Here is a 16,161-nt window from a genome sequence, read left to right on the forward strand (position 1 = left end):
TATTATCGTTGTGAATTATAAGAACAAACATTTCTATGGCACTTTACAATTTACCAAGTGTTGTTCATGTCTTTTACCTCAATCATCCCTGAAATAATTGCGTAGGTAGTTAGGAAAGGTGTTACATCTGTCCTAATTTTACAGATAGAAGAAAAAATTGAGCTTGGGTGAGTTTAGGTGACCTGCCCAAGGTCATGTAGAGATTTTGGTATGTAATAGAGTTAGAGCTCAGACCAGGATTCTTTTATATGGCAGCCCGTTAAGAGACACCAGAAATGCCTGCAGCAAGCAAGCCACCTCAGGATTAACCAAGCTCCAGGTCTGCCTGAGTGAGTTCAGTGAACTTCCTTTGTTTGGGGTAAAAACCATCACTAAGTTAGAATTCTCCCAACTGTAGTAGTAGTTTGTCAAGTGCTTGATACAGAGGTACTGGTTACAGTAAATAGGCCATTGTGTTTGGAAAACCAGTTCTGGCGGGATCTACAGATGGGGTTTTGTGAGAACGATAACGTCACAAGTTTTAAGGATTGTGCGTGGAAGAAAGAAACCTGGTCTCCTGCCCGTGAGAGGGAGACGGAGTCACGGCAACGTGTGTCTGTGTGAACCAACCTGTTACTCAGGTTGGAGGTGCTCTGAGCCGGGTCTAGCAGAACTAAAGGAAGAAGGGTGAACTCTAGGGAGGCAGGTGAGAGAGCCTTCTGGAAAAAAGAGCTGCTGTAACTGGGTCTTGAAAAACCAAACAGCAGGAGGAAGGGAGAGAGGGCTCACCAGACAGAGTGCCCAGGGGCAGGTGGCTCAGTGCGTTGGTAAAACTCAAAAGGCTGGACCACAGGGGCTGTCAGTCTGCTCCGGCTGTGCTAACGTAAGACCACAGACTGGGGGGCAGAAATTCATTTCTTACAGCTCTGGAGGTTGAGATCAAGGTGCCGGGCATCGTGGCTTCTGTTGAGAGCTCTCACCCTGGCTTGTAGACCACTGCCTTTTCACTCCCACGGCACAGAGAGGAGCGAGAGACCATAGCACAGGGTGTGACCGGGCATTAGCAAAGTTCAAACCCGGACAGGTAGACAGGGGGCCACATTGTCGTGGGCCCTGTGGGCTGTGCTAAACAGCCTGAACTTCACCCTAATATAGGGGTGCGAGGGAACTGTTTTAGGTAGGAGAGGGACAGGATGAGATTTGTGTTTTAGGGTGGTTACCTGTAGGACACATACCCTGCACGGATAGACAGGGAGTACTGTCACTTCAGAAAAGCATGTGCGAAGGCCCCAAACACTGACAGCTCCTACTGGGTGGTGAGCGGAGCAGTGGCCAGGTCAGCTGATTTCATCTTCTTTCTCTCCCGTTGAAGGCTATTACTCATGGAGGAACCCAGGGAGTGGCTCCTGGTTTGTGCAGGCCCTCTGCTCCATCCTGAACGAGCACGGGAAGAGCTTGGAGATCTTGCAGATTCTCACCAGGGTGAATGACAGGGTGGCCAGGCACTTTGAATCTCAATCTAATGACCCATGCTTCCATGAGAAGAAGCAGATCCCATGTGTGGTCTCCATGCTCACCAAGGAACTCTACTTCTGAAGATAACCATTCCAGGGGCGCATTCTAGCTGAGAAGCTACGGATCATTTGTTGATGAATCAGATTTTTTTTTTTTTTTTTGATGCTTTGAAAGATCCAGAAATTCTAAAAGATTTTAACTTCAGGAAAATTGATTCAACAGGAAACTTTCTGGTGCTGTCTTATCGTCTCTGAATTTTCAGAGACATTTTTTTTTTTAACATTGTTATCCATTTGGCGACTTTCTCTTAAGATTAATTTTCTGTTTGTCTTTCTTTTTCCTTGTTGTCACACTTAGTACATACAACAAAAATGACCTCTGCAGATGAGTTTTGGCTGTGTCCACCATGATTGGTGGTGACTTTGGTAGACCATCAGAGTCATATTTGTACCTGGCAAAGAGAGTGCTTGACAAAAAACAGCCAAAGGGATATTCGTTTGCCTGTATTGCAGAAAGTGGGTATTGAATGCGGTTTGAGTGATGATTTTCATTGGCTTACAGCGGATTCTCATGCAGAAATTCCCAGATATGTTAGAGGGGGAAAAAATGTAATGATTCTAATATGTAGTAGTCACGATCCAGTCAGGAAAACAGAAACCATTCTAAGTATTTCAGTAGATGGAATTTAATAGAGGAAATTGACATACGTAGATGATGAAAGAGAAGATAAATGAAAGGAAGCTGTTACCACCTAGGGCTATGAGGAGGTGTGGTTCCCTGAGTCCAGAAGCTGGGGTCATACACAGGAGCTGGAAACATGGTTGGGGGCTGGCTGGTAAGAGCTGGAACCACCTAGGAGTTGTGGGAAACGGAGCCGTGGCAGGAACAAAGCCATTGCCCGAGATGGGGCAACACCAGATGAGTCAGACATGGCAACATACCCGGGCTTCACCTTTCCTTCTGCCCTCTAGTCTTCCTCTAACACCTTACCCTTCCAGCCCTACCTGGAAGCAATCTGGCAGGGGCCCTGGGAAGTGTGATTTCCTGCAATACAGAGCATAGCAAGGGAGAGTGAGGCAAGGGAGTTACAGAAATAGATATGGGCCTGGCTCACAATGTGAATAGAAGGAATCCTATTCCCTGTGTTCAGTGAATCATCCATTCAATCATTTATTCATTGAGTTGTCAGATAATCTTTGTATTAACTGTTATGTGCAAAATCATCTATTTTAGCTTTAAAATCTGCCTGGAACTTTTTCGGTTATCCCAAGCCTTATTCTGGGTAAATTTTTTGTTACCTCTAATTCTCTAAATGGGGGAAGGTTTATGGCGAAGATATTTGCACTGTGTTTTCAAGGTGGTGTCCCCTTTTGAATCCTTGATAATTACTATTTTACTCTGCCCGATAACTTGTTAACAAACAAATGTTTATATTTATTGATTAAAATGTGGTTAATTCCTAATCTGCTCAGTTTGCTTACCTTTTGAAGTTTTTTTTTATTTCAGTGGGAAAATGAGAAAACAGGATAAGAATTGACCCTACTGACTTGACCTCAACACAAAATGTAATTCATGTTTTCTTTTGAAGCTAGAACATTAATAAAACAACAAGTAAATAATCACTTAGGAAGCCGAAACTCTTCACATAAAGGGTTAATGAACTTGTAAAGCTGTTTGTGATGGGCTGGCCCTTTTTAATTTGGCAACAAAATCAGATGGTGTAAAAGTATCTTCTTTCAATAAGAAAACTAATTTAGGGCCAGTTTATTAGACTTGTCCCTGTTTCCTGCTGTCTAAAATATACCAAATGTTCAAAATTTAAGTGGTGATCGTAAATCGAGAAAATCAACAAGCACCTACCCCACTTTTCCCAGAATTCACAGGCTGTTCTTTGGGAAATAGACTCCCCTGTTAAAGGTTCCTATCTTAGAAATAAATATGCCCAAGTGCATTGTAAGTTGAAGTAAAAACCATAGCACTCTACTTATTGATATTTGCCTTGTAAGCTGCATTAAAGAGACAGAAGTGATTCCAAGTGTCAGCATTCTTTTTTTTTTTAATTCTCTGAGCAGTCATTACGCTTATAAAATAATATTACCTCATACCCCTTAGTCCAGAAATATAAATCGCTGTTAGGAAAGAGCCCTCGTTTATCAAGATCAGAAATCCTGTTCCAAGTTGGGTATGTGTTCATACCCGTCTCCATTCTTAAACTTTCCAATCTTTTTATAATCTGAAATTCTGATGACAAATTACACTAAAGGAGAACTCAATCCTGGTGAACACACATTCCTGGTTATTGTTATTTAGAATCCAAGCTTCCCCCTTTTTGCAAAAGTACCAGGCAGAGTGCTGTTGTGGGTGAGAAAGATGCCACACTTGGCATGGTGGGCTCAAGTCTGGGTTTATCTTTGTTTGCTTTTTCTCATGGTGCCACTAGCCTATTTTAAGTGCCAGCTTTAGACTCTGCCTAGAGCTTTTTCCTCTGAGCAAATTTCCATAAACCATCATAAGCCTATTATGTTCATAAATTGCCCAAAATAGGTCTCAAAGTGCTGGGATGCAGTATATTCAACATGGTTTAAAACCTCAAGAAAATCAAGGTTTCTCTGTGAGAAAGAAGATAATGTCCACTGAAAGGACATAGACACCGGTTGACAAATCCTTTCTTTTGTCCAGCCTTGCAGTGCGTCTCCTGAAATCTTTTGTCCAGATACTCTGGCCACCAAGGATTGCCTTTTGACTTCCTAGGAGCACACCTTTCGTCTGGCTTTCCATCTGTCAGGCCTTTTCCAGCAGACATCTGGCCAGGTGAGAAGCTGCGGTGGTCACCAATTTAAAGCAGCCGCAATGCATCTGTGTCCTTAGGCAGGGACACAAATAACAGTAGCCCCGGGTACCATGAATTTCCAAAGGAATGTGATCCTTCAGAGTTCTTCAGAGATAATGGCAAGATCAAAAGGTTCTTTTACACTGTCTTGCCTTGTAAATGTTTTTGCCTTGTAAATATCAATACCAAGTGTGTGCTGGCAACATCCACATCCCCTGGGAGCTTGTCAGAAATGCAGAATCCCAGGCCCCGCCCCACTCAACAAGAATCTGCATTTTAACCAGATCCCCAGGGGATCCACATGCACAGGACAGTTTGAGAAGCTCAGTTTTGAGGGCAAGGACCACTTGTTTACACATTTTTGCTTCCCCTCTCCACTGAAACTGAAGCTGATAATATAGTATATACCTAAAAAGAATTCATGGAAAAACATCTATTTTGGAGTTTTCACAGAAGACATGTTTCAAGCACGTCTTAACCTTCAGCAAAAATCTTCTTGTAAAACTCTACCATGCCCTTAATTTCCATGGTATACTTTCTATGCCCTTCTCCATTTTAAATGAGCCTTCTGCTGAGTGATATAATAGGATTGTTTTTATGTTCTCGAAGTGCTTGAGAATATGAATTGCAGGCTTTAAGATGTCTTCCTGGACAGAATGGGATTAAGGGATCCATTCTGCGCATGTTTCTGCTGTGGGCAGGAGCTGTTGTGCGTTGAAACCACAGATCCCGTCTCTTCCCACCAGTCCTCCCAATAGAGAGGATTATTGCCTGTCCCTGCCAGTGTGCCCTCGGGCCATAGATCACATCACCCTTCCGATAGATTTCAGGACTTTGTTTTGGATCAGATGGCAAATAATTCTTTCGGATTCGTAAATCATTAACACAAATACACCAAGAACACATGTGGAAGACCCCAGCCACCACCGCAGTACTGGTGTGGACGTGGAAACCCCATTAGCTTGCAGGTTCATGCTTGAATAGCCTTCTAAAAGTACATGATCAACATCTGAAAACCCAAAAGCCGAAGATGATGAGTTGGCTTTGGCATGAGCTTTGGTTTATATAAATATTTATGGCACTACAGTTTTCTGATAAGTTTGTTTTAAGCATTTAAAGCCAAACGATATCAAAGGATTTAAATTTGGAAGGCACTTGGGGTTGATATAACTGCAGAAATACAAGGCCAGGCATTTCTTGAGCTTTGATGGTCTGACCCAGGTAGATGGCATGAGGTTCAGGAAGGATTTGGGAAAAAGAGGAAGGTAGAAACAGTCTGATAGGTTTGGTCTAAATTGCTAGTTCCAGGGAGTTCCCTGGTGCCTAGTGGTTAGGACTCCGCGCTTTCACTGCCGTGACGGCCTGGGTTCAATCCCTGGTTGGGGAACTGAGATCCCGCAAGCTGTGTAGCACACCAAAAAAATGGAATGAAATGAAATGAAAAATTGCTAGTTCCAGCTTAAGTTGTTTAAGGCATATCTCAATCCTCACAGCATCAAACTTTTTTCTTAGGATCCAGGGTTAGCAGAGGTGCTTTTAACCATCAGTATTTAGAAACCTGGCTCTGAGTCCCATTAAAAGATAAACTGAGGCATATTAAAATTTTAGGAATTTATTTGCTCCAAAGGGGAAGTGGTTAGAAGTGCTCCCTCAAAGGGAGCTGGGGAAAATCTTTTACAGGGAAAAAGTGGAAGCGGAAAGGAAATTATTGGTTGGCCATAGCCTAAACCCTAGTTGCCTGTGATTGGTTGTACTTAGCTTTCGCTTTCCTAAACTTGAGATGTTTATAGGCTTAGATTTTGGTTTGCTTATGTCAGTGCAGCAACACTAGAGCTACCTTGAGTCTGATGGCCTCCTTGTTTAATTAACAGTCTGATCAAGTTCTAATCCCAGCTCTGACATTTGACTGTTTAATACCCATATAACCTTAGACAATCTTTCTGTTTCCCCATCAACCCATGAGGACAGTAATGTTGTGAAGATTAAATAAGATATGTATGTAAAGTGCTTAGCACAATGCCTGGCACAAAACACTCAATAAAAGGCAGGTATCAAAGGATGATGAAGAAGATGATGATGTGAAGACAATGATTTTAACACGAAACATGGGAAAGGCAAGAATGGAAGATGCTCCACTGGACCCTCCACTCTTTCTGCCTCAAAGTGAGGTCTCCCAGAAGTGCAGGAATTACACCAAAGATTGATTTATACAGCAAACATTTAAAAAGCCCTACTAAATGCCAGATGTTGTATTAGAGGTGGGGCTAAAAAGATGACCATGAAATGATACTTTCCCCAGTGGAGGTAAACAAATCACTCCAGTAAAATTGCAGCTTACATTTGTCTATTTATTGAGCTGTGCATTCATTACTCTGGAGTACAGATGAGGAGGTCTCCCTCTGCCTAGGGATTCAGAGAGGGGTTCCCAGAGGACATATCTAATTCTCTTCCATTTAGCCTCCCAGCAAGGCTGAGAGGAGGCAGCAGAGACAGGAAAGGAAGGTCAGCAGGTAGAAGGTGTTTCCTTTACTCTAGTGATTCTTACATTTTAGGGTACCTGAGAACCCAGGAGGATCTGTGCATGAAGCAGATTCCTGCACCCCACTCTGCCCCCGTTGTAATTCAGTATTTCCAGGTTGGAGACCAGGAATTTGCATGTTTGCCAAACCTGCCTGGAGATTCTGGTGTAGGTGGTCCTAGGACAGTGTATTTTATATTGATAGTAAAAGCCTCCCTTGCAGATCAGCGTGAGTGGCAGCAAAACCTCAGTTAAATAGCTAGGACAGGGACTTCCCTGGTTGTCCAGTGGTTAGGACTCCATGCTTCCAAGGCCCACATTCCATCCCTGGTCAGGGAACTAGATCCTGCATGCCACAACTAAGAGCCTGCATGCTGCAACTAAAGATCCCGCATGCCACAGCTAAAAAGATCCCACACGCAGCAACGAAGATCCTGAGCGCCACAACTAAGACCCTACGCAGCCAAAAAATATATATATATATATAAAAAAAACCCAGCTACAAAAGACCATCAAAGGGCCAGCCATGCATTGGCTATTCTCAGATCTGGTGACTTAGTCAGTTTGGACTGCTAACAAATTACTATAGAATGAGAAGCTTAAACAACATTTATCTCTCGCAGTCTGGAGGCTATAAAGTCCAGGATCAAGGCACAGCAGATTTGGTGTCTAGTGAGAGCTTGCTTCCTAGTTCATAGATGGCCATCTTCTTACTGTATCCTCACGTGGCAGAAGGGACAAGAGAACTCTCTGGGGTTTCTGTTATAAGGGCACTAATCCTATTCATGAGGGCTTCACCCTCATGACCTAATCACCTCCCAAAAGCCCCACTGCCTAATATTGTCACATGGCAGGGGTGGAGGGGTAGAATTTCAACATGTGAATTTGGGGGAGGGGCACAAACGTTCAGTCTATAACATAGAGGTAGCCACCCTATCCCAATTCCAAATGTGCTAGAACTAGAGAACACTTGCCCAGGAACTTCCAGAGGCTGAACAGGAACTTCAAGCCCAGGATGACTTTTGGAGGAAGCTTGGGAAGTGTGAGGGAGCTTGCAATGAATGGGTCCAGATGCACGGGCTTCTCCAGCTGGTATCTGCAGGCACACCTCTTTCCTCTTCCTCTCAGATCACTTAGGCAATCATTTCTAGGCAAGATGGGCCACTCGTGTTTTCCCTCTCCTCCAGTGCCTCTTAGGTACCACAATGTAAAATACTTTCTTTAATAACATTACTGACAGTTTTAAAGGAACTTTTCTCTACCACACCTTTCATAATTAATATTAACTGGTTTAATGTTAAGTAAGGAAGGGAAAAGTTAATTCTCAAGTGTATGTTTTTTTATAGTAGGATATATGCAGGACCAACTCTTAAAAGCTTAGGAAAATCAGCTCTTGCAAATTATCTTTTCTGAAGCTTCCAGCTGTATTAAGTGCTGACAGTTTTTAAGCACTGAGATGAAAGAGACAAATTCTTTTTCTTTTGTGTTGCTAATTACAATTTTTCTTGGCATTATGAAGCCTGCTTTTCTCTTGAGACGTCTGCCAGCATACATTAATTGCACAAATATTTACAGACTGCTAAAGCATAGGGGCAGCTTATACCAAAAAAGCTATGGAACACTTGAAAAACAGCCTCTCTGACACACTGTATTTGTGGTCTGTTACCCAGAATCAGCATAAACTATTTGCCCCTTAGCCTCAGCAAACGTGTTTAAAGAACATTGTCCCTGGGTTAAGTGTTTACTTTGCTGGCAATGGATGCTGAAGTCTTCCTTCAAGAGACTTGTGGATGACACTTCTTTTTTTCAGGGTTAAAAATAAGATTTCCAAAAATATGTATGCATCTTATGGATTGCTACGCTGTCAACACTTTTCATCTCCTAGGCCTCCCACATGGCATGGAAGAGGTTTATCCAATGGTTGTTCCAAATCCCAGGAGCTTCAGAAAGCTAAGTTGAACAAGCTGGAAAATTTGAATAGCAAAGCCACAAGGCTCTTTGTACCGTCTCATTTTCCTAGTATGCTAGTTGAGAACAAAGGCTCTGGAGGAAGAGCCCTGTTCCCATCCCAGCTTTGGCACTTCCAAGTTAGATAACCTTGAGGAATCTCTCAAGCTCTCTAAACCTCAGTTTCTCCATCTTGAAATAGAAATAGCCATATGTAGGTACCTAGGAAATTGTATCTACCTCTAAGTGTCTTGTGAGAAATAAATGAAATAATGAGTACAAAGCGCTTAACACAATGCCTGGCACACAGAAAGTACTCAGTAAATGTTTGACTATGTTTTTTAAACCAGCCTGACCTTATTAATAATTTAGGACACAAGAAAGAGATTAGGAAGGAGGGGAAAAAAGGAAGTGCAAGTGGATTCTAATCTACAGAAGAGGCTTTCTGAGGATTAAGGCTACCCATGCAGAGGAGAGGAAGAACGGGAGCAGGAAAGGAAGGCAAGAGAATTATAGGAAGGCCGAGGAATGGCGTAACCACCAGCCTGAGCTTCGGAAGAGGAACGGGCGCTGAGTCCAGAGATGTCCAATAAAATACAAGGTGCCCAGTTACATTGGAATTCCAGGCAGAGCAACAAATTTTTTTAGTGTAAGTGTGTCCCAAATATTCCATGGAATATACTTATACTGAAAAATTATTCGTTGCTTATCTGGAATTCCAATTGAACTGGGTATCCTGATTTTATGCGGTTACTGTTTATTGTGTGTGTGTGTTTGTCTATTTGCTTGTTTTGCTCAATCTGTCTGCCCCAGCCCTAACTCTGCAGACCATTGTTCCAGCTTCCATCGCCTCATCTTGGCCCTGAATGCCCACCTCACAGGGATGTTGGGAGGATTTAAAGAAAACTGTGTGGAAAGGGCTTTGCAAACTCCAAAGAACTATAAGATCAAATACGGAGACATTTCCTTTGGTGGGTGTTGTTATGAGTCATCAAGCAAAAGCCAGGTCTTTGTGAATTTAAAGAGATAAATGGAAAATTCCAGGGAGTCTATGGAGTTTATTCAGAAGGGGCGATTCTAAAGACCCTGAAGGGGACTTCCCTGCTGGCGCAGTGGTTAAGAATCCGCTTGCCAATGCAGGGGACCCGGGTTCGAGCCCTGGTCCAGGAAGATCTCACATGCCACGGAGCAACGAAGCCCGTGTGCCACAACTACTGAGCCTGCGCTCTAGAGCCCGTGAGCCACAACTGCTGAAGCCCGCATGCCTAGAGCCCGTGCTCCGCGACAAGAGAAGCCTCTGCAACAAGAGACGCCACCGCAACAAGAGAAGCCCGCGCACCGAAACGAAGAGTGGCCCCCGCTCGCCGCAACTAGAGAAAGCCATGAGCAGCAACGAAGACCCAATGAAGCCAAAAATAAATAAAATAAGTTTTTTTTTTTTTAATTCTAAAAAATTAAAGACCCTAAGGAGATTGACTAGATGTGATGGTTCTCAATTGTGACTACACCCTAGAATCACCTGGAGATTTTTCCAGCCCAGTGCCCAGGCAGTATCCCAGACCAACTAAGTCAGGATCTCTGAGGGTGGGACCAGAAATCGGTGTTGTTAAACCTCTCCATGTGATTCCAGTTTGCAGCCAAACTTTAAACTAGTGGTAGAATGCACCCTGGGAAGGGGTAAGTTGAACAGTTTAGAAACTTTGGAGCCTGAGGAGGGTCCTACAGGATAGATACATTCTTCAGTGAGACTGAGTGTAAGAAGGAGAGAAGGAAAAATAATAAGAAAAACAAGAGAGGAAGCAATTATAAAGATAGATATGTTCCGTCTGCTAAACTTTTAAAAATAATATAAGTACCGAGAGCAAATGAGTATGGCTAATTTAAAAACCGGGAGATTTGGGTGTGTGCTAGAAGCAGGAGTTAGATAAGAATACCAAGTAAGAATTTTCTGTGATAAATTAACCAGCGCCTAACAGTCCCATAGCCGATGTGAACAGTGGTCCCTCTCATTTCAGAGGGCAAGAGGATCCACTTGTGATTGAAGAGAGCTCTGTTGGAGGATTTGTACTTTCAGTGAAGTCACAGTTGGTTCACAATTTCTCTTCCAACTTAGGACTTGTGGGAGCTGAAGACGAATTTCTCTTTCAGGCATAAAGATCTAGAAGGTGTGGGTGGGTGGATATGTGAAAATGCACTAATTTGTGTTCTGGGTAAACCGCGCCTACATAAGAAGCACCACTTATCTTTGACTGATCATGATAGACACCAAAAAGGAAATAACCTTTTATACGTATTTTTTCTCAGTCAACAGATATTTATTGAGATCTGTGCTAAGCACTGTTCTTAGCATTGGGGAAAGAACAGGTAAAAAAACAGTCTTTTCTCTCATAGAATTTATATTTTATTCTATTTTTTTTTTAATTTTTATTTTTTTTTTTGCGATACGCGGGCCTCTCACTGTTGTGGCCTCTCCCGTTGCGGAGCACAGGCTCCGGATGCGCAGGCCCAGTGGCCATGGCTCACGGGCCCAGCCGCTCCGCGGCACGTGGGATCTTCCCAGACCGGGGCACAAACCCGTGTCCCCTGCATCGGCAGGCGGACGCCCAACCACTGCGCCACCAGGGAAGCCCATAGAATTTATATTTTAATGGAGAAGACAGATAGTTAATATGATTTCATGTAGTGAGAAGTATTATGAAGAAATACAGCAGGATAAGAAGCTCAGGAATGGGGAGGTGGGTGAGAGGAAGGTTAAGTTAGGTAGAATGACTGGGAAAGGCCTCCTCAGAGCCACATCTGAGCAGAAACTTGAGCAGAGTGATGGAATGGGCCACGTAGACATGAAAAGAAAGGAGTTTCTAGGCAGAGCAAGCAGTGGGTGCAAAGGCTCTGAGGCAGCTACCACCTGGGCCTATTTGAGAAACATCAAGAAAGCCAGTGCTGCAGAGCAGAATGCTGGGAAATAAGGGTGAAAGGCGGGCAGGGCCAGATCGTGCAGGGCTCTCAACCATGGCGAACACAGTGGATTTCATTCTGATACAACGAACGGGAAGCCATTGGAGAGATTTGAGCGGGGAAGTGGTAGGATTTCATGAACTATTTATTGTCAAAGATACTCTGGAGAATGGACTAAAGAGAGAAAGTAGAAGCAGGGAGCCCAGGAGTTGCAGTAGTGGCCTAGGTGAGAGACGCAGGTTGACATGGTAGTGGATGTCATGGGAAGTGGTCAAGTGTGGGCTTTGTCTTGAAGGCAGAGGCAGCAGGATTGGCTGACAGATTTGGAGTAGGGATATGCGAAAAGGCTGGAAATTAAGGGTGATTCCGGTTTATAGCCTAACAGGTAGATGAAATGGTGCAGTTTCCTGAGACTGGGAAGAGGTTTGGTGGGAAGGGTGAGGACGGTGAAAATCAAGGTTTCTGTTTTGCACAAGTTGTTTGAGCTACCTACTGAACATCTATGGTAGACCCTGATGTTAACCCATCCATTTGCTCTGCATTAATTTCCAATTGCTGTTCCAACAAATGCCCACAAATTTCGTGGCTTAAAACAACACTAATTTATTCTCTCGGAGTTATGAAGTTCAGAAATATAAAATCAAGGTATCCGCAGGGCTCTGTTCCATCTGGAGGCTTCAGGGGAAAATCTATCAATCTTTCCTTGCTTTTTTCAACTTCTAGAGGCTTTACATTCCTTGGTCCCTGGCCCCTTCCTCATTTCTTCAAAGCCAGCAGTGTAGCATCTTCTCTCTCCTCTGACCTCCTGCCTCCTTCTTATAGGGACCCTTGTGATTCTAGCAGGCCCACACAAATAAGCCAAGATAATCTTCCCATCTCAAGATCCTTAACTTACTCACATCTGCAATGACCATTTTGCCATGTGAGGTAACATATTCACAGGTTCCAGGGTTAGGATGTGGACATCTTTGGGGACCATTATTAACCTGCCACATCTCCTTGTCCTCAAAACGCTGACTGAGGTGAAAATAGCAATGTGCTCAACTACAAAACTATATTTCACAGACATATTTTCAGGTAAAAGTGACAAGAGCATCTTATCCAAGGGGGACTGTAGCAGATGCGGGGGCAGCCACATCGGTCTACTCCCAAGTGTCAACACCCACGTGTCCCTCTGGATCCCTCTGGCCTCCTGAGCCCACTTTGCTACATATATGACAGGTCAGCAGTGCCAGAAATTCATGTCCCCCTGATGATAGACAGGAGTTGGTCTATAAATACCCCAGCTCCGGCACCCCTGGGTGGAATAACTAAGGTGAGTGTTGTAGAATAGCTTCCAGAGTTTCCAGGTGGGATCCAGCTCCAGTTACCCTCAGTGGTAACTTACCAGATACCAAACATTTTTATCAGCTGGCTTCCCTTCTTGGTTGTAAAACAGGGAATATAATAATATCTGCCCTGCTTCCCTCGCAGGATTTTTGTGCAAGCAGGAGACACTGTAGAAGTGCCTTGTAACTGGCGAACTGCACAATCAATTAAGCTGGTACTATTATGAGACCCGCAGACTGCTAGGCCTGTTAGGCACCAGGAAGTCATCTGGTCCCCCCTTCCCAGGGGGAAAAAGGGGACAAACCCAAGGTCTTCCAGTGAGCTGAAGCAGACCAGAAGCATAAACTTGGTATCGTGATTCTAGGCCTGGTGGGTTTCAACTCTGTCATGATGTTTATTACCAGGTGACTCTTAGATGATTTCTGAGCCTCGTGTAGCCTCTATTTACTCAAGGGAAACATGGAAAGGATGACTTCACACCCCCAATGCCACTATGAAGTACTTTGAAGAGTCTTTAAACTCAGAGAGGAGCCTAGCCCCTCCCATTAGAGGTGTGGCTCCTACACAAACTCATTTATAAGTTAAATTACAGACACAACGTCCTTGATTTATTTGATAAACCCTTATAAAGTGCTTACTGTGGGCCAAGCACTTTACAAATATATGCTCGTTTCATCCTTGTAACAACTCTAGCAAGTTGGTACTATTATCATTCTCATTTAAAGACAAGGAAACTGAGGCATAGAGAAGTTAAGTGATTTCTCCAAGAGCACAGAGCACAATAATGAGCTCTGGGAACTCTGTAAGTCTGACTCTATGCTTGAAAATACTATGCTATGCCGAGTCATCTTCTTTTTTTACCCTTCCTTTTTTATCCTTTTTCTCCTATAAACTCTCTCCCCCGTCTCTATCCCTGGGCCAATTCCTCATGTTCAAATCATACATCCCTCAATCAAAATGATTTCCATTTGCACAAAACAAACAATTTAATGCAAACTGATTTCAACAGTCAAGAGAATTTCCGTTTCTCCTAACAGGAAAGTCCAGAGGAAGGATGGAATTCAAGCACAGTTTAATCCAAAGTTTACCAAGCCATCAAGACAGAGGCACTGTATCTCTGTGATTCTTTCAGCTCTGTTCTTTCCTTGCATCATCTTTATTATTAGGTTGGCTTCCCCGCACGGAAGCAAAATGCCTTCCCATCCACGCACTGTGCTGCCCAGAGGAAGAGAAGGAGCCTTTGACCCAGCATCCCACTCACAAGTCCTGAGATTCCCTCTGCTTCTGGACCAGTGGCTGAGGCCGACTCTGGAGTCCCGAGTGTGTCCACGGTCCAAGAGTCACGTGGGTCCCAGGGATCACTGGGAAGTGGGGGGTCTCTTTTCTACTATGCTTGTCCCTCCCTCTCCACTATTGTAAACTTCACTGCCATTCCTTCTCTACCAACTCTGTTCCCATTGCCCCAGTGCCAACCAGGTGGGCAAAATAAGGATTCAGGGCAATAAGGGGAAAGGAAGGGAAAGAAAAAGAAGCAGCCCCCGTCATCCCTCCTTTGGACCCAGTGGTGGTCTTTTGGCTGTCTTCCCAGCCTACAACCTTTGGGCCATCTTCTATCACCTATACACATTCCCTCATCCCCAGAAACTGCGGCCCAAGTGTTCTTTTGAAATAAAGAGGATTCTGACTTCAATCGTCTATGGATCCAAGGGTCCTCCTTTGACATCTATGTCTACTTTTGCTTTTACAAATGAGTTCAACTATTAAAATAGACATTGTTGTATGTATGTGTTAGGGGAGGTGGGCAGAGATGATTAACTTTATTCTGTTTTTCATTTCAAAAAAACTTCAGAGAATTTCGAAAGGATTTTGTTGCATAAACTAGACATCCATGTGGATGACCAAACATCTTAGCCCCTAAGTTCCTTGACTTCCTCATTGCCAATGACCTTCTTACACAGTGTAGCTCAGCCACCCGCTCCCTGCAACTGTTCTACTTTTAAGAGCATCAATCAGTAATGCTCTCTCCAAGCACCACTTCCTACCCTTCCAGCCAGCTTATTTCGTCTATCTTCAATCTCACCGGTACTTCCTCTCCAGGAGCCCCTCCTATCATCTCTTCCCTCCTTATGCCCCTCTGATCCCATGGTTCACCTATTTGGGCACCCTTTTGCAATTATCCTAAACTCCCTTGCTCTTTTGTCCTTCTGTGGCATCTCCCCAGCACAAATGCTAACCTGGAATGAACCTCACCACCTGGCTTCCCCATGTCTGCTCCTGAAAGGCTGGATGCTACTAGAGAAAATCACACATCAAGCAGATAGGAATCTTGCCAGATTTATGGTCACTACCCTCAATGGACTGTCAACACTTCCAGCATCAAGATATACTTGTAGAGTGAGTAAATATCTAGGGAAGGAACTCTGGGGATTCTGAAATGTAAGGATTGCATGCAGGTAGAGGAGCGAGCAAAAGAGGCAAAGAAGATCAATCAGTGCAGAAGAGAACCAGCCGAAAAAGTAACTTGGAAGTAAAGGAAAGAGAATTTCAACAAGGCTTCGCTAACTGCCATTGTCTCTTTTGAGCAAAACTCTGTGTCAGGCTACTCTGTGGACCAACAGCCAACCAGTGGAGGGCCAGCTCTAAGGGTCACATGCTCGCCCCGATCCAAAGACCAGGCTGGCTCATTGCCTTCGACAGGCGGTTGAGGAATAGCAGTTTCAGCTAGCAAAGGTCACTGATCACAACAGACATGTGAAAGTATGAGGAAGCATCAAGAATCCCGAGGGCTTGAAAAGGCTGAAGAACAGGTTTGGTTGAAATGAGGAAATAGAAAAGGTAGAAGGATGGGAAGTTGCAGTCAGAAGGTAGGATACCAGCATCAAAGTGATCAAAGGCCAGACAGGGGGCTTCCCTGGTGGCGCAGTGGTTGAGAGTCCGCCTGCCGATGCAGGGGACACGGGTTCGTGCCCCGGTCCGGGAAGATCCCACATGCCGTGGAGCGGCTGGGCCCGTGAGCCATGGTCGCTGAGCCTGCGCGTCCGGAGCCTGTGCTCTGCAACGGGAGAGGCCGCAACAGTGAGAGGCCCGC

At 44.2% G+C, this 16,161-nt stretch overlaps 2 protein-coding genes across 7 annotated transcripts in view; both read left to right on the top strand.

Moving 5' to 3' along the window:
• Window positions 1–3,513, top strand: part of CASP7 (caspase 7) — a 30,934-nt gene extending 27,421 nt beyond the window's left edge. For 2 of the 4 annotated variants that reach the window (XM_024756014.1, XM_024756015.1), the window contains exon 7: window positions 1,352–2,957. In XM_024756014.1, the coding sequence (XP_024611782.1) occupies window positions 1,352–1,575 (224 nt within the window). In that variant the 3' untranslated portion in view covers window positions 1,576–2,957. The other 2 variants (XM_024756016.1, XM_024756017.1) reach the window with 2 other exon arrangements.
• Window positions 3,003–16,161, top strand: part of PLEKHS1 (pleckstrin homology domain containing S1) — a 38,811-nt gene continuing 25,652 nt past the window's right edge. For all 3 annotated transcript variants that reach the window (XM_024756011.1, XM_024756012.1, XM_024756010.1), the window contains exons 1-2: window positions 3,003–3,059; window positions 4,174–4,305. The gene's annotated coding sequence lies outside the window, so the exon portion shown is untranslated. The remainder of the gene's footprint in view (window positions 3,060–4,173; window positions 4,306–16,161) is intronic.

Source organism: Neophocaena asiaeorientalis, unplaced genomic scaffold (genome assembly GCF_003031525.2).
Source record: "Neophocaena asiaeorientalis asiaeorientalis breed wild unplaced genomic scaffold, Neophocaena_asiaeorientalis_V1.1 scaffold85, whole genome shotgun sequence".
NCBI lineage: Eukaryota > Metazoa > Chordata > Mammalia > Artiodactyla > Phocoenidae > Neophocaena > Neophocaena asiaeorientalis.